General features: G+C 33.8%; 1 protein-coding gene across 1 annotated transcript in view; it reads right to left on the reverse strand.

The window, feature by feature from the left end:
- Positions 1–2,055: 2,055 nt before the first annotated feature.
- Positions 2,056–26,100, reverse strand: part of Vta1 (vesicle trafficking 1) — a 76,156-nt gene continuing 52,111 nt past the window's right edge. The window contains exons 6-8 of the mRNA XM_020186089.2: positions 19,825–20,001; positions 13,703–13,783; positions 2,056–3,124 (exon numbers count right to left, since the gene is read on the reverse strand). Of these exons, the coding sequence (XP_020041678.1) occupies positions 2,979–3,124; positions 13,703–13,783; positions 19,825–20,001 (404 nt within the window). The 3' untranslated portion in view covers positions 2,056–2,978. The remainder of the gene's footprint in view (positions 3,125–13,702; positions 13,784–19,824; positions 20,002–26,100) is intronic.

Below are 26,100 nucleotides of genomic sequence, written 5' to 3' on the forward strand. Positions count from 1 at the left end.
TCATAGCTCACCTTAATTACTACAGTTCTATTAACTGGCCTCTCACTTTCCACCCTTCCCCTCCCTGTGGTCTGTTCTCAAAATGGGACCAATAAGATCTTTAAAAATTAAGTTGTATCCCATTGGGCTGCTCTTCTGCTCAAAACCATTTTGTAGCCACTCACCTTACTCAGTTTAAGTTGATACCTTACAAAAAGCTGTGTAGTCAATCCTAGGCTTTTTATCTCTCTCACTGGCCTTCCTCCCACTTGTACACTCTGCCCTCATTTCTTCCTTCCTCTCCAGAACACTCCTCCTTTATGCACCAGCATCACATGAAATTGTGTTTCCTTCTGCTCCCAAATGTTTCCTTAGCGAGACCTATCCTATGACTTAAATCCCACAAGTCTACACACTGTAAGAACCTCCTAACATGTGCTTGAAGTGTCTTCAAAGCATTTATTACGATCCAATATAGAAATTCCTCAAGTATGGTTCCCAGAATGTTCTAGCTGGTGCTATAAGGACCACAGATCTGGAAACCACTGCTTTTGATAATCTCTCCTTTCAGCCTCTTGAATTTTGATCTGTGTGGGATTAAACCAAACTTTAGGGATCACCTAGTGTCTCTGAAAACTCAGAAAGATTTGTTCCTTCCTTAGAGTTTCTGATTGGGTGAGGCCTGAGAATTACATTTCCTACAATCACCCTTTGAGAACCACTGGTCAAATACTTTTATTAAATATACGTTTCCTCATTAGAATGTAAACTCTGAGTCAGAGTATTTTTTGTTTTCTGCTATTTCTTGTTGCAAAGAATAATACCAGGCACACAGTAGCTATTCAATGAATACATATTGGAGTATTAAATATTTCTAATCCTAGTATTACACCAGAAAATGTATCCTAATTTTATCACCAGATTATATACAAAGAAATACAAACACAAAGTTAGAAAACATTGTGAAGTTCAGTCCCTCATGCAGGAAAGCATTTTTAAGTACTGGGCCACAAAGACAACTTGTATTAGGAAATAAATTAAAAAATTCGTATTACATTATTATAGCATTAAAATTTACAACACACACTTATGGAATGCTACCTTGTGTTAAGCACTTCATGTATGGCATCTCATTTAATTTTTCTAACAAATACTGAGGTGTCTGGTGCTCTCACTTCTATTTTACAGGGAAGGGTTCTTTTGCAGAAGGTAGCAGTCTTGTCCCCTTCCCTCCATGTGCTCTCCCAGTTAGGAGCCGACCAGAAGGGTGTGAAATAGGAGTGTGATAGTTCTTTTCTCTTTTTTTTATTGTTGTGCTGGGAGTACATTGTGGCATTTATAAAAGTTCTATTTTTGGTGTACAGACATATCAAGCTTTGAATTAAAATTAGCTGAAGTATATGAATCTCTTTTGAAAAGACCATCCTAGCCAGATTTCAGTTATTATCATGTTCTACAGAATGTACCAGAGCACTGGATTTCTAGATGCAAATGCTGAACCCTGCATCTTGTGAAAGACAAGAGAACATTTCTCAGGAGACATGTTTTCTGGAGGCTTTTTTGTAATAATTTATAGTTGTTCTTTCAGCTTGCATATTCATTCTACTAAACCCTGCACTGTAACATATTTACGTAGAGAAAAAATGACACAAATGATTATAAGTTAGTGGTCCATTTTCTTTTAAGCAGTTAGAACAGAGGTCAGTAATTGCTTTTCTGGAAGAGTTACATAGTAAACGTTATTGCAAGCCAAACAACTCTGCCACTGTGGAAAGCAATCATCAACATAGCATACATGAATGGGTGTGGTTTTGATCCAACAAAACCTTATGCAACAGGAGAAGAGCCCCTGGGCTACAGGTTGCTCACCCCACGGTTAAAGGGTTCTAATCCAAGTGGCATAAATGAAAAGAACCACATGAATTTAAGGTAAGTTTGTCAAACTCATTTTTCCCCCCAAAACTATTTCTTGCTATAGAAGCATTCATATCCTAGAATTAAATATAAATACTTACAAAAAGGGACAATTCTACCATGCAAATCAAAGCAGACATTTAGCTCTGTAATAAGTCGAACTAGTTAAAAGAATCCTTGTGTTTATTTTTTACACAGCACAAATGAAGTTGATATAGTAAGTCCATAATTTCCCATAAAACTTATAAACTTAACAATTGAGACTCTAAAGTCCTACAATTTTCTGCATCATTCCACCTATGCACTCTATGGAATCCATCCCACAGCAGCAGAGAACCTTAGTTAAAGCACCAAGTTTCCAGGCATTACTACAAATTTTGTTTTTTTTCATTTTCTAATACATGCAGCCAAACTGCCTATGAAGCAAATACCAATTCACCTTAAGCTTCAAGGAATAGCAGGAAGCAGCTGGAAGCTAACATTCCAAAGTCTTAAAGTGATGCTGCCTCTTTATCTTTACGTTTCCTTCCATGAAGTTAGCTACATCTAACATGAATATAAATTTGAGTTTTAAACATAATCTCTTTTGGATTCCCCTAACAGTTTTGGATGTTCATACTTGCTTTATAAATCTTGAGGAAAACAAAACTATGATCTCTAATCTAGAATACTCTGGCAATCTTTATTAAAAGTTAAATCTAGAATTTTATAGTAAAGTAATATGATTTGTTTGTCCAAACATTAAGGATTAAAAAATTCACTTAATGTGTATAAATTAGGAAGGCTTATTCTCAACATAATCTTACAGAGGTGTATTTTCATCTTTTGAAGCAGTCAATGGAGTTTTACGATCTTGCTATTATCAGCACTATACACTCAGACATTAGTGGATCCACTAAATGGACAATGAAAACTGGCTGAGGCTGCTGATGAATGCTTCAATAGGAATCTGATACACACAGAGCCATTGTCACATCTGATGGAAATGAAGTCTTCCTTAAAACTGTGCTCCTGATAGGCTGAAGACAGAGTAATGGACTATTAGTTCTTATGCCAAAAAGACATGGATTTCTTGTACAAAGGCTTCATTCTCTGCCTGTTGTCAGTAACTTGAGGGCCTTCTGCAGATTCTGTACAGCAGTGCTTACATCTTCATACTGCAAAGCACTGCCAGCATATTTGCAGTATTTCTGAGCTCTTGCAAAGTCCTCTGGAGTTAGACGAATATCCCCTAGAAGATAAAGTATAATTAAGACATTTATTACACTATAAAAAGTGTTCTACTAGGTTAGGTACATGCTTACACTTGAAGATTAAAAAAAAATTTAAGAAAACATTTAAGGTTATGTAAAATCATGAAGGTTTTTTTAAATCCCAAATTAGTTTTGATAAGTTTTCTCTAGTCTTTTCAATTTTCATTATTATAAGAGATATGAAAATACGTAAGAATTCATATAAATAAATTTTCTTTCAAAAATCAATAAGCTAGAAATCTTTACATTTTAGCAAATTAATTGCAAAATGTCTTCCAGTTTGTTGTGGAACAAGAAAAGCAGCTAAGGTGTTTACACTAGACTTGCTGAATCTCTCTCTTCATGGAACAATACACACAGACTAAACTCTTCAGCCCTGATTTGAGCTTGAATATAAACATAACCCTCAATAAAAATGAACAGCATATGTTATGTAAAACACTATGTCAAATAATTTTTTTGTTATAATGAAAATATTTTACATTTTTGTGATATCCATATAAAAAATTCTTAAGGTTTTCAAAATTTTTCATCACTAAAATACACAATTAAACATGAAAATAGCCACTATAAATTATTTCTCCAAAATTTATTCCAGCACATTTTCCATAGTTACATATACAATACATAAGAGTTCAACTAAATAATTTGTGTAAAAATACACTAAGATATTTCATTTAATCTTAGCTATGAATATACTTAAATATGCATTTCTAAAGATAAGATAAAAAAAGTGAGTATCTTAGTCTTTTAAAATAACCACCCTTATCTATGGAGTTTTATGAAGACTACACTGATCAGAAATCTGGGGGAACAGAATATATTGAGCATATGACATATTTCGGTTCTCTTTATAAGGCTGTACTTATAAATTACAATTTTAAGTTAAATTTTGCTATTGAGAGAAATAGCATATAATGAAAACTATGACAATTACCAAAGGGAAAGAGGTAGTCCAAATTAGCAGATGCTAAATTTTAATATTACTTTGTACTTGTTGGGCCTGAGCTCAGTAACTCTATGGAATATGAAAAGGCTGTCCACTTTAGTGACTTCCCATGCTTTAAAATAAAGTTCATGACAGAGTAAACTACCGATTACATTTTAGATGTTAAGATAATATACTTACAAAAATTACATAAAATTTGGTCCTTATTAGATTACACATTCCAATTTTAACAGAAATTATTTCAATTTCCTTAAATTTTGGTCTTGCTTAAAGAGCAAGCAATACTAATTAATAAACTAATAAAATATAATTATATTAAAAATAGTTTCTCTACAATTAATGAACCTGACACTGATTTACCCATTAAACCTAAAGCATTATCAGTTATTAGTAAGATAAAATGTGTGTAACGGCAAGAACTGTTATTATTTTAGTTTTCATAAACTAAACTTAATGATAAAATTATTTAAAACCACAAACATTGCATTTTCATTAAACAAGCTCAATATTCATAAAATGTATATGAAATATTTTAAATGAAAGAATATAGACATATAAAGCTTAGACAAGTAAAAGAAATTATGCTTCTCATATATAACATACAATAATTAGATCACAATCACCAACATGTAGATTTATGTAATTTAAAGTATATAGAAATGTTAGGTTTACTTTCAACAATTTAAAGAACACTTGGATGTATGTGCAGGTTTCTCTATTTGAGAATTATGTTCAATTCATGGGTTCATTTATTGATTAGATTGTTCTTTTGTTATTTAAAAAATTACTTTTGCAACATATCAGGGTTTCCTTCATTAACAGATATAATTAAAAATGACATATGGGAATTTAAATTTCAATTGAATAAAAATAAAATCTGCCACCTAATTAAGATTATTATAAATTAGCATTCCAAGTGCAGTACAGAAGAAGAAGAGAGAAGGAAAAACACACTTTAGGAAGAGAACAACTGTTCAGTTTTAGTACATCTGATTTCATATTCAAAATCATAAATAGAAGCTTAATGAAAGCTGCTTTTACTCCCACTAAAATTTACTAGAAGTCACAATCAGTACAGCAGAGAAAGTACAAATGTGGGCTTAACTGGTGTTTACAGAATTAGAGAGGTTGTCTAACATAGTGTGTCTCTTCTGAATCCTGTGCTCCTAAAAGGTCCATTTGGGTTGTGGGCAAGACCATCTTTATAAGAGAGTTGCTTTTCCCCCTCAAAGCACAAGAAAAGAACAGGCTATCAGTTAAATTCTCTGCCGCAGAAAATTAACCTTTCCAAGCTTGCTTTATCTAATGTCATTACAAAGGCTAGAATGTCTAATTGTAAATATTTGCAATATGGATTCTTAGAGATACTTTTTAATTTATGTAATAGTTCTGGAAATTCATGTAAGGCCCTGGATAATCTCAGTGCAGTGTACTCTATCTATTATTCTCCAACTGAATGGAATGCACAGGACATAGGCAAAACTAAAAGGAAGTAACCTGACTTGTAGTTAATCACAAAAGGAAATATAAAACCCAGGACTGAATCCTTAAATATATGCACTGCCAAGATACATCACTTCAACAAGCAGTGATGAATACAGGTTGAATGTCATTATGCCAGACACTGCTAAATACTTTTCAGATAATGGTCCACTTAAGACTCAAAAACATTTAAGTGACTTATTTATATTTTAATAATACTATGCATAGAGAAATACAGGGTAAAATAGTAAATACTGCGTTTCGAATACCTATCTTTCCGATTCCATTATCCTCACGAGTCAGCCACAAATTCATTATAAGAATATTTAATATGCATAAATATTATGTATACCTATCCATTAACACAGCGCACATGTGTATTAAAAGGTGGTAAGTACTAAGCACTAAGAAGAAAAGTAGAGCAGGAAAAGGGTACGAAGTATTAGATATGGTTACAAACACCATTTCTTTAAAAAAGATTTTATATTTTACAGTAGTTTTAGGTTCACAGAACAATTGAGAAGGCACTCAGATTACCCAGAGTTCTCTCGCCACACATGAAAAACCTCTTTGATTATCAACATCCCCCAGCAGAGTGATACATTTATTTAGAATCACTAACTGCCTCTGACTGACACATTGTTATAAACCAAAGTCCACATTAGGGTTCACTCTTGATTTTGTACATACTATGGGTCTGGACAAATTTATAAGGACATATATCCACCATTACACTATCACATAGAATAGTTTCACAGCTGTGAAATTCCTCTGTGTTTCACTCTATTCATCTCTCCCTTTCTCTGCACACCCTCTGATGAGTACTGATCTTTATACTCTTTCCATAGTTTTGCCTTTTCCAGAATGTCATAGTTGGAGTTATCCAGTATTTAGCTTGGTCAGATTGTCTTTTTAAACCTAGTAATATGCATTTAAATTTCTTCCATGTTTTTTCATGGCTTGATAGTTCTATTTTTTTTTAAAGCACTGAATGGTACTCTGTCATCTATTATCTGGAAACACCAGTTCATTTATGCAATTACTACTGAAGAACATCTTGCTTTCTTCTGAGTTTTGGCAATTATGAGTGATGCCACTTAAAAGCACCTGCATGCAGGCTTTTATGTGGACACAGATTTGTAACTGTTTAAGGTAAATATCCAGGAACATGACTACAAGATGACATGTGTTTAGCTTTTTAACAAACTGCCAAACTATCTTCTAAATGGTTGTAACATTTTGCATTCCCTACCAGTAACAAATGAGTTTCTGTTATTCCATGTCTTCCCTAGCATTTGGTGCTCTCAGTGTTCTGGATTTTGGCCATTCTAATGGGTGTGTAGAGGAATTCTTGTTTTAATTTTCATTTCCTTGATGACATACAATGTTTAGCATCATTTTATGTGCTTATTTTAACATTTTCTGTTAAGGTCTTTAGCTATAAAATTATTTGTGTTCTTATTGTTGAGTTTAGGAGGTTTCTTCATATTTTGGAAGATGGTCCTTTATAAGATATGTCTTTTACAAAGTTTTCTTCCAGTCTGTGGCTTGTCCTTTCATTCTCTTGCAAAGCACACATTTTTGGCTTAAATGAAACCCAGCTTATCAACTCTTTATTCCATGGGACATGCCATTAGCACTGTATCTAAAAATTCATGGCCAAACCCAGGATCATCTAGATTTTCTCCTAATAGCTTTCCAAGTTTTAGCTTTGCAATTTGTATTTAGGCATGTTAAATTTTTAGAAGGACGTAAAGTCTGTGTCTAGAGTTATTTATTTATTTATTTATTTTTGATACAGGGTCTTGTAAACAGGCTGTCCTCAAATTCACTTTGTAGTTCAGGCTGACGCTGAACTCTCGACCCTCCTGCCTCTACCACCTGAGTTGGGATTACTTTCCCTACTTCCCCAAGTTCTACTATAAACATGTTCAAGATATGACTTTGTATATGATCATGCTTGCTTTTGTGTAAATGTTTATCTTTTGGATCTATCTTCCACATATGAGAAAAAACATGGTCTTTGTTTTTCTTTCTGAGCCTGCCTTAATGCACTTAACATGCTGTCCACTAATTGCATACACTTACCTTCAAACCACATGGTGCCATTATTCCTTACGACTAAGTAAAACTTCATTATATATATATATACACCACATTTTCTTGATCCATTCTTCAGTTTCAGGGCATCTCAGTTGTTTCCATAGCATGGCTATTGTGAATGGTGCTACGATGAACATGGCTGCACAAGTGTTTCTACTGTATCCAGACTCATGTTCCTTTGGGTATATGCCCAGGAGTGGTAACATGGGATCATATGGCAGCTCTATAATTAGTTTTTTGAGGAAACTCCATTCTGCTTTCTGTAATGTTGCACTAATTTGCAATTACACCAACAGTGTGGTTCCTGTTTTGCCGCATTCTTGCCAGCGTTTGTTGTTGTTATTGCCCTTCAATATGGCCATTCTAACTGGGGTGAGATAAAATCTTAGTTTAATTTTTGTTTGCACCTATTTCTCTCTCTCTCTCTCTTTTATTTTATTGTTTTTACATTTAATCACAAGTGTATACATTGTTTGGCCCACCTGCCCCCACCCTCCACCCTCTTGTTCTCCGATTTTGTTGAAGAGAGAACATAAGAGATAATAAGAAAGACATAGTGGTTTTGCCAGTTTGAGATAAGGACAGCTATACAGATTCCTAGCATTGCTTCCATGCACATGTGTATTGCAACCCACATTGGTTCATGTCTACCAGACCTCTTCACTACTTTCTAGTCCTCTTCCCATAGTGGTCTTGGCTGGTTTAAGATTACTATATTTGCTTCTTTACAGTGAGCACATCAAATACATTCAAGTTTTAGGTTACCTTCCCTTTCCCTATTCCTCCCGTGCACGTTTTCCCCTTAGCGGGTGACCCATGTCATTTTAAATGGTCTATAATCCACATGAGGGAGAACATGTGATTTCTGGCCTTCTGAGCCTAGCTAATTTTGCTTAAGATGATCTCCAGTTCCATCCATTTACTTGGGAATGACAAAATTTCATTATTCTTTGTGGCTGAACAAAATTCCATTGTGTATAAATATCACATTTTCTTAATTCATTTGTCAGAAGGGGGACATCTTGGCTACTGTGAATAGCACTGCAATAAACATGGCTGTGCAGATGCCTTTGTAATAACCGAAGTCACATTCCTTCAGGTATATCCCTAACAGTGCTATTGCTGGATCATATGGCAGATCTATATTTAGTTTTTTAAGAAGCCTCCATATTGTTTTCCAAAGTGGTTGTACTAGCTTACATTCCCACCACCAGTGTATGAGGGCTCCTTTTTCCCTGCATCCTTGCCAACATTTGTTGTTGGCGATGTTCTTGATGGTAGCTATTCTAATAGGAGTGAGGTGGAATCTTAGTGTGGTTTTGATTTGCATTTCCTTTATGGCCAGGAATGGTGAGCATTTTTTTCAATATGGCCATTTTTTGGCCATTTGGACTTCTTTCTTTGAAAAAGTTCTGTTTAGTTCAGTTGCCACTTCTTTATTGGTTCATTGTGTTTTGGGAAGTTTAGTTTTTTGAGTTCCATGTATATTCTGGTTATCGGTCTTTTGTCTGATGTATAGCTAGCAAATATTTTCTCCAACTCTGTGGGTATTCTCTTCAATTTAGAGACTATTTCTTTTGTTGTGCAGAAGCTTTTTACTTTCAGGTAGTCCCATTTTTTTCATCCTTTCTCTTAGTTGCTGAGCTGCTGAAGTTCTACGAAGAAGTCCTTGCCTATATCCATTTCTTCTAGAGTACTCCCTGCTCTTTCCTGTACTAGCTGCAAGGATTTGGGTCTGATATTAAGTTCCTTAATCCACTTTGAGTTGATACTAATACAGAGTGATAAGCAGGGATCTAGTTTCAGTTTTTTGCAGGTGGATAACCACTTTTTACAGCAACATTTATTAAACAGGCTGCCTTTTTTTCCATGTATGTTTTTGGTGCCTTTGTCAAAAATAAGGTGGGCATAGCAGTATGAATTCATATCTGGGTCCTCTATTCTGTTCCACTGTTCTTCATATCTGTTTTTGTGCCAGTACCATGCTGTTTTTATTGGTATGGCTCTGTAGTATAGTTTGAAGTCAGGTATTGTGATACTACCAGCATTGCTCTTTTTGTTCAGTATTGCCTTGGCTATTCGCGGTCTTTTGTGTTTCCAAATGAACTTTAGGGTAGATTTTTCAATCTCTGTAATGAATGTCATTGGGATTTTGATGGGAATTGTGCTGAACATGCAGATTGTTTTTGGTAGTATAGCCATTTTTACCATGTTGAGTCTGCTAATCCATGAGCATGGGAGATCCTTCTACCTTCTGTAGTGTTCTTCGATCTAGGATTTCGTTGTTGTTTGTTTGTATGACCTATCTATTAGTGATAGAGGGATATGAGAGTCTCCCGCTACCACTGTGTTGGAGTCTATATGTGCTTTTAAGTCCTTTAGTGCATGTTTGATGAAACTGGGTGCACTAATATTGGGTGCATATATGTTGATAACAGTTATTTCCTTTGATGTATTACCCCTTTTATTAGTATGAAGTGTCCTTCTTTGTCTCGTTTGACCAATGTAAGTTTGAAGTCTACTTTGTCTGATATTAAGTATTGGAACTCCTGCCTGTTTTGGGGGCCCACCGGCTTGGTAAATCTTCTTCCAGCCTTTTATAGCCAGGGAAGTTGAATACTTCTTTATGTATTTATTGGCCATTTGTACCTCTTTCTTTGAGAATTCTCTATTTAATTCATGTGCTCATTTCTTATTGGGGTTTGATTCTCTGGGGGTTGAGTTTTTTGAGTTCCCAGTAGATTCTGGGTATTAGCCCCTTATTGGATGATTAGATAGCAAAAATTTTCTCCCATTCTGTGGGCAGTCTCTTAAGTCTAGTGACTGTTTCTTTTTGCTGTGCAGAAGGTTTTAAGTTTGATGCAGTCCCATTTCTTCACACCTGTGGTAAGAAATGAATTGGCTGTAGATGCATGGGATTATTTCTGCAATCTCTATTCTGTTCTACTGGTTTGTGCATCTGTTTATATGCCAGTACCATGATGTTTCCTCGAGCACTGCCTTTACAGCATCCTCTGACTTTTGATGAGTTGTTTTAGTTCAAAGTATTTCTAAATTTCTCTGGAGATTTCTCCTGTGAATATATATTATTCAGAAATATATTGCTGAATCTCCAAGGACTTTGGAATCTTCCAGCTATCATTCTGCTATTGATTTCTTAATTTCATTGAGAGTAGATAGTTTATGATTTTTATTTTTAAAAAACTGTTTTAGGTGTGTTTTGTAGCCTAGGATGTGGTTTATCTGAAATCAGTATTTTTAATTTGTATATACTACAGATTTTCCTACACATTCACAAACCTGTAGAGACACAGAAGACACAAGTTTGTTTCTTCTTTTTCCCCTTCAACAGGGTCATACTATATATAATGTTCTGCATTTTTGCCATTTTACTTAATATATCCAGGCACTCTTATCACATGAGAGTTAACACATTCTTCCTTTTAACATGCACATAGCATTAGATAATAAGGCTAGACCATAATTAAACTACCTTCCTAGCAGCATTTAAGATCATTTTCTACTACTCAAACAATACTAAAATAAACATCTATATAAATACATTGTGCCTACACCTAAGTATTTATGATAGATTTCTGATGGTGGAAGAGCTGGGTTAAAAGGTGTAAGTATTTGCAGTTTTGATGGTGGCATAATGTTACTAAAAAAGCATTACCAATTTCTATTCCCACCAAGTATCTTTTTATTTACTGACACATAATAAAATTCACTTTAATTCTGAGTTGCTTTGGTTGTTAGTAAAGTTGGACATTTTATATATTTACTATACATTTGTATATACAATGTTTACACTCTCATCCATTTTTTCCTACTAAATTTTACTTACTAATTTGTAGGAACTTTTAAAATTTATTTTAGACAGTAATATTATTTAAGTTTCAAATGTACTGGTCTATTAGCTAAATTCTAACAATATAATGGATGAGGAAGTATCTTCTACTGTTAGGAATTTATGACTTTTCATTTATCAAACAAATGAGATGTAACATTTGAGATAGGCATTTACTGTAGTTTTTTCCACAATGGCCAAATGTTTCCACAATGCATTTGAATATATATTCTTGTCACAATGATCTGAATGCTACCTTTGTCATTAGTTTAATTCCCATACTGTGTGCCTGATTTCTGGATTCACTATTCTGTTTTGTTGATCTATCTGTCTATTCTTTTATGGATATTGTAACATTAGATTTTACATAGAGCTCTTACAGGTGGTTGGGACTATAGAGCTGAATCTGTTTAACAGAGGTATATAATATTAGTTGGGCAGGTTATCTCTCTGTCTATAAAAAATAAATATATTTCATTATGTCCCTGTGTAATCTGCCAGTTTATTATAGGTTCCTTATGTACTCTTCTTACCATAACACTGTCTTCCCCTATGAAACAAATGTCCTTAAAACTAGACCTTTCAGAATTCAATGTTCTATGTAGCTCTTCATTTTAGGTCTCATAACTCATCTACTTTTGACAAAACTGGAAAAAGGAGAATAAGAGTAAGGTAACTTGTATGTTTAATGATTAAGTAAATTGTACGCTGCATTTAAATGTATAATAAGCAACATGGTTCCTGGTACTTAAAGGCATGCTCCCCCTCCTATAAAGACTGAGTGCACTGTTTTCACTCCTGATTGAGTTTGGCTGGGTAAAGAATTCTAGTGGTTGACTATTTCTTCTGAAATCATATTAAAATGATAAAGTTATGCAAAAAGAAATAAGTCCACAAAATTGAATGGAAAGGCAGAGACGAGAGCAGAAGAACTGTAAATTCTTCTTGAAGAATTTCTTCTAGAGAAGAAGAAATTGTGTGGAAGTGAATATATGCTGTCAGACAGAACAAAGTGGAAAAAAGCTCAACTCAGAACACACACAGAGGGAAGTGACTGGACATTATCTAGAGAAAGCACAGAAAGGGTCTAGGCAGATATGAGGAGTGGTGATGGGTCTTAAGTGAGAGTAAGAAAAAAAAATACTGATTTTATGTTGTTTCCCATCCTATAAAACTTTGCATATTACCATACCCCAACTGCTTCTCAACTCTCGCTTTCATGGTAGGCAAAAAAGATACAGATCACTTCCCCAAAAGTGTGCAGCAAACTTCCTGAACAATGCTAAGACTAATAAGTATGGTGTGATTGTTTACCCCCCACCCATTTCCTTAAAGGCTCTCCTCATTCTATAGCTAAGAGGCAGTGGGGCTTAATACCAATTCCCATGTGCATGAGGAGAACATAAAAATCAAGTGGGAAAACATACCTGCGTGCATGATAGCAGAGGAAAGCAAGTAACAATGACTAGAGACAATCAATCAAGGTATTTAAAGATAAAGACGTAAATCATTTAACCAATGAAGAAACAAACTCTGAATGAGGAAAGTCAAAATAAACCCCACACCTGATTTGAGGTAAAAAGCAAAGAGAAGTCAGAAAAGTAGTAAAGATTGCAATAAACACACCAATCACCTAGCCTATGAACCAACCATCAAAATAAATAATATCACATATACTTATTTTCAAAACCAGTCTGTTCTGTTCTTTTGAGAAAATCTGATAAAACTGAGTGCAGATAAGGATGATCATAACCACGGCATACAGTAATCATGACCCAAAAGACAGTAACCTAGCAGAAATTTCTGTGGAGCTTTGGCTAGATATTTGTTTCACCACTTCCAGTAGCAGACAAAAAGATAGATGGAAAGAAAAGGAAAAAAAGAACTGTAAAAGGGGACACCTTTGGATTTAGAAATTTTTGATTATATGATAGTCCTGGTTCATTAGAGAATCTAGTTGAGGAGGCACTGAAAGAAATTTGTTTTGAATTACCTAGACATTCAAATTTAAATAAGAACTTATTTATTTAATATGTAATAATAGCTAGTTAATATACATATATATCATACTTATATTTATTTAATATAAGTTACACCCAAGGTAAAATTACAAAATAACACCCCAAAATAGGAGAGACCCGATATAATTCACAGATCAACCATCTAACTCACCCTGGGAAATCGTATTGAACAGTGCAGGATCTATGGCTGGAATCGTCTGTGGAGCAGGCTGGACAGTGTTACTTGTCACACCTGAAATTAGAAATGGTAATGAGCAGAAAGTACGACACTTCTTAATTACATAGTAAGGAAGAATTTAAAGGATCTGTGGAATCTTATTACTTCACATAATTATTTTCTTGAAACCTTAATATATTTATTTGATGTCAGGGGCTGAAATAGCAAATATTCAGGAAAATACATTATGAGTATTTGTATGTGTATATATGTGTATATATGTGTGTAACCAATCCATGTATTGGTTACAAAATTCCTACTATGTATTTGTCATGTCTAAAGCTTAAACTTACTTTCTCACTCTCTCTTTTTGTATACTGGGGATTGAACCCAGAGCCTGGTGCATACTAGGCAATTGTTCTACCACTTGAGCTACAAACCCCAGCTCTTCAACTTGCTCCTCAATGAAACTTATCACATATTTGTACAGGTGATAGACTGTTCTTACCTTTCAAGTTCTTAGCCAATTAAATAATTTTGGGGACAAGGCAAGAGATTAACTATGATTTAGTTTAAGTGACGAGATGAATCCTGTTATCACTGCATGAAAGTGCAAATGACACATTCCAAATTTTCCAATTAGTATGTTTTTAAGATGGCATTTTTAAAGATGCAATGAGTAATTAGTTTTGACTTTTTGTTAGGACTTGTCAAAACTGTTGTATTCATTGAATAACTAGCACTGAAATTAAAGGCAAGTAATATACTAGATTAAAGATTATTACTCAGGGAGGGGGGGAAGGGTGGGGGGGGGAGGGTGGAGAAATGACCCAAACAATGTATGCACATGTGAATAAATGAACAAAAAAATTTAAAAAAATTAGCAAGCGATGAAATTTTCCAATGAGACTAAAATTATTCAGTCAATTGGGAAAGCAAATGATGAAGAAAAGTTAGTTATTCCAAACCAATAAAGTCAAATAATTTCTTGGAATAGGATAAACTGGAATTGGCAATTTGTACTAAGGACAAATTAGGGGAAAGACACTGGGATAAGGAAATAAGAACAGAGGAAAGGCAGAAGATAAAGAGGGAAATTACTAGGGACACATATTTTTGATGTTATCTTGGAGACAGGGTCTCTATGTAGTCCAGGTTGGCCTTAAACTTGTGATCCTCATGCCTTAGCCTCCAGAATGCTGGGATCATAGGAATGTGCCACAATGCCTTATCAAAACCTTACTTTTTAACTAAAAATTGAATAAAAAATTTATAAACACAAAGGGATATAGATCAAGTCATATGCAAATTTTAAATACTATAAAAAACATACAGATTAAAGCTTGCCTCTCATTTCTACTCCAATCTACTTTAAGGAAAATTAAGTTTCAAAGGCGCCTTTTCATACACATATAAATGTGTGTCTGGACTTTCATATGTATTTATACTATACTGCTGTGTGCATTTTCCACTTAATATGGCTTAGCAATGTCATATTGATACATATAATTAAAACCATTCTTTTTAATGGCTACATAGTATCCATTCTATGCATGGATCATAATTTATAAAGGAATCCATTATGGGCGAACATTTAGGTTGTCTTCTAATCTTTGCTACTACAAAGTATGTGTATGAATATATTTTCAGAAAGATTTGTAGAAGTACTTTGCAAAGTCAGGAGACATACAAATTTTATATTGACCAATTCAGTGACTATTTTTTGCTTCATTAATTTGATGAGTTCTAACCAAATATATTAAACCATAAATATCTGGCATAATTTTCTCCACCAAACCTGCCAAACACTTAACGGCACATAAACACATAATATTTTTTAAAAGTATTTTTTAAGACTACTTAGTTAAGGCTAGTGCTTTGAAGCAACTGTATCTAAAATGTATGGAGATGACTGTATATATTCTTCATATCGATCTTTTTTTTTTTTTTGGCAGCACTGAGGTTTGAACTCAGGGGCTCACATTTGCAAGGCAGGTGCTCTTACCAGGTGAACCGCTCTGCCAGCCCCAGATAGATCTTAAAATAAAAAAGGCAAGCCTATAAACCTCACAATCCAATCTATGTTACTATAGATACAAAGTAAATAATTTGTATTTTTTCCAGCGTTAAAATCCTCCAACCAACTGCTTTATGGAAAAGAAATATTTTTTGGTCAGGATTCTGAGTTAACTTCTAAATGCTTACGTGTACAACTCCCTAAGACTGATTAAATAAATAAGCAAATTAACAAGAACAAAAATGGAATTTATGAGGAGAAACTCTTTTATTTCATTTGGGCATACTGTGGTCATAGTTGCTAAACTAGGACTTGAAAAGACGGCACAGACTGCTAACATGCACAGGTAGCACAGTTAGAAGATGGTGCATTTCATTAGTCTCAAGACACAGAGGCCAGGCCTGGCCTCCGGGCAGTCAGCTCCAGCACATTCCTGCTAGGGCCTAGAACACTGGCTCAACATAGCTTGTAAGTACCTGTTAAGTTAGTGAAACAAATTTTAGTTTATACTGTTTATTTATTTACTGAGATGTCCAAATTGATTTCTTTTCCCTCCTTTCTTGATTTAAATAGATTTCATTTGACAATTTGCAAAAGGGTTTTAGTTCCCTGGACTGCATCTGCTGAAGGAATATGACCTCAAAAACACACCTGAGGGAAAGAGGAGGAGTAGGAATGGAAGTTCATTCCTTTTTATTATTTAACAAAGCAGAAGTGTTAATAAGTAATTTCTAATTGTTAAGTAGATGCTTATATAGCATATTAGATGGGACTTTATATACATCAAAAAATTAAATATTACAAAATCTCTAGTTAAGTACTAAGTTATTCTGTTGACTAAATAATATGGGAATTCTGAAAAAGGAGACATGGGTATTAGTTAGAAAACTATAGAACACTATCCAAAAAGTTTAATTAAATAGAACCCTGAAAGGTAGTAGGATTTAGAGAGGCAGAGAAAAGGGGGAAAGAAATATAAAACTATGGGGAAAAGCACCAAGAAAGTAAAAAAGTAGGAGGATTGGGTTGAGTAAAACCTGTGTACTCACAGGAAACAGCACTGAGAAAAACCCATATGCCAGGATGTCAACAAGAAAACACCAAAGCCCAAAAAAGAGCCCAGATCCAATACTTCTGACAATACCCCACAACTCCCTCAGTTCAGTTTTCTTATGCATGAGGTAAGCTCCATTTACAATTAAAAGGTTAACCTAATTCTTTTATTCATCTAATTAGAATTTCTGCTAAGACCTTTTCCTACATTGTGTACAGACTGTAAGAAGTACTGTTTCAAGAGGTAAAAAAAATACATTTTAATTGCCTACAGTGTGGTAAAGCACAAGAGGCAAACACTGTTTAAACAATCACCATCCCTGCTCTCTTTGAAGCCCCTTTGCTTTTTTGTGGAAAAACTAAAAACTAAAAATTAGTACATACTATTCTTTTCAGCTATCTTAAGGATTTCCCTTTGATAAAAGTGTATCCTGGACCTTTATATGACAGAAAGTAAATCAATCTTAAAATGAGCAAGAGGGGAAACAACTGCTATATTTATAAACTAAAAAATTTGCTTTTTACTAGACAACTATGAACTGAGTTCAAAATGCTTCAAATTTAATGAAAAAACAAAACAAAACAAAACAAAAAAATCAAATCTGAAGGCCCTCAGAGAAGATTCCAACATCATAAACGAGTGTTAAAGAGACTTATGGTATCAGAAAAGTAGGTTTTGATGTGACAGGATTTTAATTCCTTGGATAAAGGGACATAGAAGTGAGGTGGAAAAACATGAAATCAAAGAGACTTGGGTTCAAATTTCAGTTCTGACACTGGGTATGTTCATTTTCTTGGGATAATGGTTACTTTCTTCCTTTCTTCAGACTATAATGAGAGAAAGAGATATGTAATATACCTGCTGCAATAAGTGTGTAAAGAGCTATGACAATAATTTAAAGACTAAGTCTGTGTAAGAATATATAAAATAATAGTCCTGCATACTATAAAGTTCTAAGGATTTAAAAAATTTTATTCCTGCCTCTGACAAGTGTGTGTGTGTGTGCGTGTGTGTGTGTGTGTGTGTGTGTGTGAGACAGAGAGAGAGAGAGAGAGAGAGAGAGAGAGAGAGAGAGAGAGAGAGAGAGGAGCGAGACAGAAGAGAGAGGAGAAAGGGGAGAGAGACAGAAGAGAGAGGAGAGAGACAGAATGAATCAGAACCATCTTATGTTTAAGTTAACTGGATCAAAATGAACCAACTGTTCATGCTATAAAATTTCCTGCTAGGATACCATCTTCTAATGTTTATATTTATTTATATAATGAATGTTCCAACCAGAAGATGTCTTTTGGTTTGCATATATGAAAGTACCAATATTTATCATTTTTGTTATACAAAAATAGCAATTTCATATGGATCAACCTAATATAGCCCTATTACTAATGTGTGTTTTCTCTTCATATATACAGAGTAAATTTCTAAATAAACCATATGTGCACAGTTCTGTCCTAAAGTATATTGTGTAAGCAGTACCTTTTGAATAACCTTTCTGGAAGGTTTTAACATCTTACACTCACATGTAACACTTCTCCTGATTCACAAAAACAAATGTTCATTAACTTGTGATTAGACACAGTCGCTGTCATAGAAATAGGAGGGAAGAGGAAAAACAGAAGGCAACTAATTTGTTGAACACTGATCTTTTTGTTAAGACTTCGTACTAATCAATTTTTATATTTTTTGCCCTGTAATGATTAAAATCATCATGAGAAGTAATTATAATTAACTCCATTTTAGAAATAAAAAAACCTAGATTGAGGAAAGCAGTTAAGTTTGTGGTTTAGCATAAAATAATAAGCAATACTATTTGACTTCAAATAGTCCCTCTATGAGAATGCCTGTGTCTGAGACTCTTGATCAGTGTTTATATATAATTCAAGCACATTTTGAACAGCATTCACCTACAGCAAATATACTGGATTAACTAGTTAGTCTTGATTAATTACTCTGTACTGGAAATACTGAATGTTTCAAAAAGATAATAAAATATTTAAAACTGTTCCATGAAATTTTACTTACAAAACAAATTCAAATTGGTTTGGCTATGTTATCACACAGACATAAAGCCCTGAAAATCAGGATAAAATATACCAAATGATGGTAAACAATTGATCAGTGCTACAGTGATCAATTTCATTAATATCTTAAAGAGCGAAATTTTAGCAACATCTGTATGATATAAAGTTGAAAGTATTAAAACAGAAAAAACTAATCATGATCGCCGCTACAATGGTCAAAAAGAACACATTTAAATGTTATCCAACTCATGCAAAATGCCTAAATGGTTTGGGTAAAATGAGGCTGACAAACGAAAGTCTGTGAAGTAATGGAGACAGCATAATAGAAATAGCAGAAATCAGGGCTCAAGGGGTGACTCCCATTTCATTTGTTAAACATTTTGAAATGTTTGCATAGTTCAGAATCACACATCACCCTTATGTTAGTGTAAAGAAAAAATTCAGGAACAATGCTTGGAGTAAAACCCAACAAATTAAATGCAAACTTTAAATAATGACTGTAAATGGCTTTCTATTTGAAAGTTAAGGGCAATACTTTGTCAACAATATAAGCAAATGGAGAACTACCTGCAACTTTGTGAAAGGGCTTTTTACCTATTGACAGTGACTTATTAGCAGAGACTAGTTTTGCCAGATCTCTTTTCTATGAGAACATATATAGGTATGTAACTTGTTATTGCAGTGGAATCTTGATTGACACATCCTATAACAAACCCCACTCACCTCAAAGCTATCTTCAAACAACAGTGAAGGAGCAAAAAAGGGAAGAAAAGGAGCAATGCACACAAAAAATATAGAAAACTAGTTATTAATAAAATATCAAGTTAATTAACAGTATTCAGTGCATGTCAATACTTGCCAAAACAAAACCATAATATTAAAACACCAATGCAAGTAACTAATTTTTGTGGGTGCAAATGGAATTTAAGGATCATAGGTTCATAACCATCACTATGAGGCAAAAATATAAGAAGTACAATTCTTTTTTTATGAAAGGGGAATTAGAAATTCAGTTTTGATTTATTACCTGTGCTATGAGGCACTTCTGCTGGTGTATTAGCTGGAGCATGTGCACCTGGAGGAATCTGTATTCCAGTATAGCTGCCTGGTGGCATATTGCTTGGGTCATAAGTTGAAGAGGACAATGGCTGAGGTGGCTGAGTGGGCAGGGAGGTCGCTCCAGCATCTTCATTTTCTTCAATATCTATTTTCCAATATAAAATATGCAAATTAGAGTGGGTATTTTGAAATACAAATACCAAGTCTTATTTGTTTGCTATATGCACATGACAAAAGCAACCAATAAATACAATTCCTGTAATGCAGTTGATAAACACTGTCTCAAAATCATTGCTAAAATTTTATTTTCTTAAAAAAATTAATTTTGACTATCAATACAAATACCGTTTTTTAGGTTAATACTTGCTAATTCCATAAATTCTTTACACATAGTATACTTTTCTTTAAAACAAACTTTCTTTAAATGAAAAATCAATGAAATTTTTGGAAAAACGTATCACACTTACACTACCCAGTATGAGCTGTATTTTTTTATACCTGGTTGTTACTCGGTATCTACTGCATACTAGCTATTAAATGATTATCTGCATGTATTGCTCAAAGTATTAATAAAAAACAAGGGGATGAAATTTCACATTTAGTTATGTATATAGAAAGAGGTGGTGAGATACTTTGTTTTGATATGTTTTGAAATGTGTACTTTCAAAATATACATCAGAAGACGACTTTGAAAAGTACTTTCAGAATATTAAATTTTGATAGTATGCCTAATGAGATAACACACTTTGGGTGACAATATAATCTGGAAGAAAAGTACATGTGAGCTACAGTTTTCTGAACTTTAACAAATTTTGATTTTTATGAAAATTTAAAATAACTTGTCTGATTATAAATATTATATTTTCAATGTAAATAATTTTAAATGAAATCAAATTTACCTACTCTTCTGAGATGGGCATTTTATCAAGTCACTTTAGGCTAGGCGTGATGACCTACTCTTGTACTCTTAGCACTCAGGAGGCTAAGGCAGGAGGATTTGAAGTTAAAGGCTAGCCTGGTCTACATAGTGAGACTCTGCCTCACAAAAAAAGGTTAAAAAATTTTTACTAAGTAACTTAGTGGGTATTTATGCTTTATATACACTAAAATTGTTTCTCTCATATCAAAATATTTGTATGTTCTAGGAAAGAAAAATATTCCCACTATTATAGGTACTAGAGAATGAGCAAAGGCTGGCAGACACTCGAATGAAGGTGGCTGCTGTGAGAGGACATCTCACCAGGTAAGCTTTGCTTTTATGTGGTGCTTTACTTGAGGGCACTCATGAGTCTGTGCAAAAAAAAAAAAAAAAAAAACAAAACACTGTGAATTACGCATGAACACTCAGGGAACACTCCAGGCATCCTGCAGAAGGCAACAGTTTAATGCACAAAGCAGGCAAATTAACTGTCTGTAACTGACAACAATCAAGACTTTGCAGAGGAAGATAACAGGATGCCAAGGAGCTACAACATGCTGTTAACAACACAAACTGTTAAGAATATGGGAGAAGAAAGACAATGGTACCACAGTGAGGAGAGTGTACAGAAAAAGACCTGAGAATGATCCAGGTAGTAAAATCAGCAGAAAAGAACTTTAGATCGGCTATTATAAATATATTCCAGACCATAAAGAAAAACATAGCTATGAATGAAAGAGGGATAACTCATTGGAGAAAACTGTAAGACAGGAACAAAAGTGGATTGAATTAACAGAAAACAAATGGCAAAATATTAGGCTTAAATCTAGCTATATCAATTACATTAAATGTTAATTAACTAAACATTATTTCAAAAGTAAGTGTTGCAAGACTGAATTAAAAAGGGATTATATCTTTTTTACAGGAAATGCATACTAAATACAGAGTCATGTATACTTTTAAACTAAAGATGTAAACAGATATATGACATAAACATCAAGCAGACAAAATCAGAAGTAACTAATTTAAGTAACAGATGAAACAGAATGAATGACAAGGAATACTAGAGATAGAGTGGGACATTTCATAATGATAAATACCAAGCAGACAAAAGCTGGGGTGACTAATTTTAATACCAGGCAAAACAAAGTTCATGACATGGAATATTAGTAAGAAACAGTGGGACATTTCAAAATAATAAAAGGGTTATGTCAGTTAAAAAAATTATAAAGGAACACGTCCCTAATTAAAAAAAAAAACAGACTTCAAAGTAAACAAAAAAAGGACAAAACTAGTAGAATTCCCATAGTTGGAGATTTTAACACTTTTCATGTTTCCGTTCATAGAACATCATAACCACTAACTGCTGAATACAGCTTTTAATTGCCGAGAAACATTCATCAGGAGAGATCATAGGCTGAGCCACAAAATGAATCTTGGTAAACACTGAAATACCGAAATTTTGCAAAGGATGTTCTCTGACCTAAATGAAATTGAGTTAGAAAGCACTAAGTTATCTAGAAATATCCCCAAATATTTTGAAATTAAATCGTATGCTTTCAAATTATTATTCAAAGATAGAATCACAAAGGAAATTAGAAATATGTTGAAATAATCAATACCCAAATTTATGTCGTTGCTAAACCAGTATGTAGAGGGAACAGATTTTGAATGGTTGTATTAGAAAAGCAAGGTTAAGCCTGTAATCCTAACTACACTGGAGGCAGAGATCAGGAGAATTGTGGTTCGAGGACAGCCCAGGAAAACAGCTAGCGAGACCCTATCTCAAAAGTACCCAACACAAAAACAGGCTGGCAGAGTGGCTCAAGTGGTACAGTGCCTGCCTAGCAAGTATGAGGCCCTGAGTTCAAGTTTCAGAACTGCAAAAAATAAAAAAAATAGAAAAAGTTTAAAAACCAAGACTTATGTTTCCATCTTAAGAAGCTAAAAAATTAAAAGTAAAGAAAGCTCTAAGTACAGAGAAGGAAATATTAATAAGGATAAAGGGAAACATAAATAAAATAGAAAATAAAAAAGAGAAGAGATATTATGAATACTAGGAATGAAAGTGGTATTAATAAACACCCTACAGACATTAAAAAGATAATGAGCATAACAGGGACAGATTAAACCAATAAAATGGGCAACCTCAGGGAAATGGACCAATGCTGGAAAGAACTACTAAAACACCCTAAAGATGGTAGTCCTGTACCTACAGAAGAAACTGAATTCATAGTTAAAAACCTTCCCTTAAAGAAAATGTGTGACCTACATGGATTAAATGGTGAATTTTATCAAATGTTTAGGTAAGAAACAATAGTGATCTTATGGAAATACTTCCAGAAAAGGGGAGAGGATGACCCTCACTTTCAAATTGTTTTATGGTGTCTATGTAATCCTGATATCAAAACTTCACAAAGTCCTGAACATGGCCAAACACAACCTTAATATTAGAATAAAATCCAATCATTTAACACAAAGTCCTTTCATGAATGAATGAGGCTTGTCAGAGTACAGGTTTGGTTGAAAATTTGAAAACTCAATCAACATAATACATATTATCAGCATAAAGACAGAAAATCATATGATAATTTCAATGGATGCATAAAAAAGACAACAATATCTAACATCTACTTATAATAAATGTTCTCAACACCCTAAGCAAATAGAGATAATTCCTTAGTATTACACATGGCCAACACGAACTACTGAAACAAAGTAATGTATGTACTAGTCTGGAACAGCAGACAGTATTTTTTTTAAAGGCATAAAGATTGGAAAGAAAGAACTAAAACTGACTCTTTGAAAAGCATTATAGTTATGTACACAGAAACTCCCCAGGAATTAGCAAATTAATTACTAGGACTATCAGGTAAATTTAGCAAGGTTGCAAGATAAGGATCAATACATAAAAACCAACTGGAATTTATATACTAGAAGGAAATACAAAAGAACTAAACCAAGAAAATAATTCTACTTACAAAAGAATGAAAAGACATAAAATTCTTGGAAATAAGTTGAACAAAGAGGTATAAAACCTTTATTCTCAGAAGAAAGAAATTAAAGAAGGTTTAAATGAATGGAAAAATATCAGTTCTCCCAAAGTCAATTTATAAATTCAATGCACTATCAATCATAATCTCAATAGGCTTTTCTCTTGGAGGGGAACTGGGATTTCAACTCAGGCCTTATCACTTGAGTCAGGCCCCATTCTTTTTTGCTTTTTAGTTATCTTTCAGATAGGGTCTCAGGTTTTTACCCTGGCCAACCTCCTACCTATGCCTCCTGCTTAGTTAGGCTAACAGGCATATACCACCATATCCAGGTTATTTATTGAGACATAGTCTTATTAACTTTTTGTCTGTGCTGATCTCAAATTATGATCCTCCTGATCTCTACCTCCTAAGTAGCTGGGATTACATACATGAGCCACTATGTCTGCTGCCAAGAGGCTTTTTTTTTTTTTAAAGAGAAAATGAAAACTTGATTCTAAAATTTTTTGGAAACTCAAAGTACATAAATTAGCGAAGGTAATCTTGAAAAAGAAGACAAAAGCTAGAGCACTTACATCCTCTGACTTTAAGATTTATTATAAAAAGGCAGCAAGAGAGTATGGTAATAGCATAAGCTGGAAAAAATATGTAGATATAATTCAATGGATTCTAGAAATAGAATCACATTTATATGGTTATCTGATTTTTGGCAGAGGTATCAAAGAAATTCAATGAGGAAAAGAAAGTCTGTAACAAACAGGTCTGCAATAACAGAATATCTTTATGGTATGAAGAACAGGGAGTTAGGGACCCTTAATTCCAATCTCACATTATACACATAATAAGTACAAGATACAGCACAGTGTTAAAAGTAAAAGCTCAAATTATACATCTCCCAGATTAAAATTAGAATAGTATTTCTGAAGTAGAGGTAGGTAAAGATTTCTTATGATATAAAAAGTAGTCCACATAATTAAAAAACTACAAATTATACTTCATTAACATGAAAGCTTTTGGTAATCAAATGACAGTTTAGCATCCAAGTAGATAAGCAACAGACTGGAAGTATTTGCAAAGCATGTATTTGATAAGTGACAATATATAATTTATAATTTATAAATAACAGTATGATAAGCAACTCATTAAAAATAGGCAAGTACATCAATGTTCACAGGATCATTGCTTACACTTGCCAAAAGGTGGAAATAACAGAAATGTCCATTAGCAAAATGTGGCACATACACATAATGAAATATTATTCAGTCTGTCCTACAACACAAATGAACCTTGAAGACATTATGCTATGTGAAGTAAGCTATTCACAAAAAGAAATAGATTAATGCATGGTTTTACTTATATGAAACACCTGGTGTAGTCAAAATCATAGAGACAGAAAATAGAATGGTGGTTGTCAGGAGCTGGGGTGGGAATGAGAACGGGGGGGGGGGGAGGAGGGATTATTGTTTAATGAACAGTGTTTTTTTCAGTTTGAGGGGATGAAAGACATTCTAGAGATGGATGTTGACCATTGGTTGCTTAATGCACTTACAAACTACACTGAAAAAACGGTTAAAATAGTGAATTTTATGTTAATGTTTACCATGATTTAAAAAAATGAGCTAAAGACCAAGACACTTCATGGATAAAGATATATGAAAAATCAATAAACTCACAGAATAGAGTTCAGTATCATTTAGTCACTGGGAAAATAAAAACTAAACCATAATGTGGAATCACTATACATGGACCAGAATAGCTGAATTTAAAATAACTGACTATACCACGGGTTGGCAAGGATTCAGAGCAATAAGCTCTTACATATTTACATATTGCTGAAGAAATGTAAATGGTCCATTGTGTGTTTCTTAGAAGTTAAACTTACAACCACCTAGTCTGTCAGAGCTATGTGCTCACAACAACGGAACACATGCTAGATGTTCACATATAACAGGCGAAATAGTCTAAAAAGCACATTTAATTGAATGCTCAAATAGCTTCATTCATTATAACCTAACCTGGAATCAGTCATGATGTGTATCAGCTGGTGAACAAATAAACTCATTGGACCTTTCGGCAATAAAAAGGAACGGCATCTGACAGGTGAAATATGGGTGAATATCACAAATATAATACTGAGAGGAAAAAGCTGGGCACAAAGTAATAATGAGTGACTATATTAAGTCTAGAACAGAATAAACCAACAAAATGTAGCCAGCTGTCAAGGTAGGAACAGACTAGAAAGGAGTATAAAATAATTTTGAGGGAGTAATGGAAATGTTTTAGATTTAGAAAGGGGTGTGTAATAGGTCATTCAACTAGACATTTAGAACAT

Source organism: Castor canadensis, chromosome 1, assembly GCF_047511655.1.
Source record: "Castor canadensis chromosome 1, mCasCan1.hap1v2, whole genome shotgun sequence".
Classification (NCBI taxonomy): domain Eukaryota; kingdom Metazoa; phylum Chordata; class Mammalia; order Rodentia; family Castoridae; genus Castor; species Castor canadensis.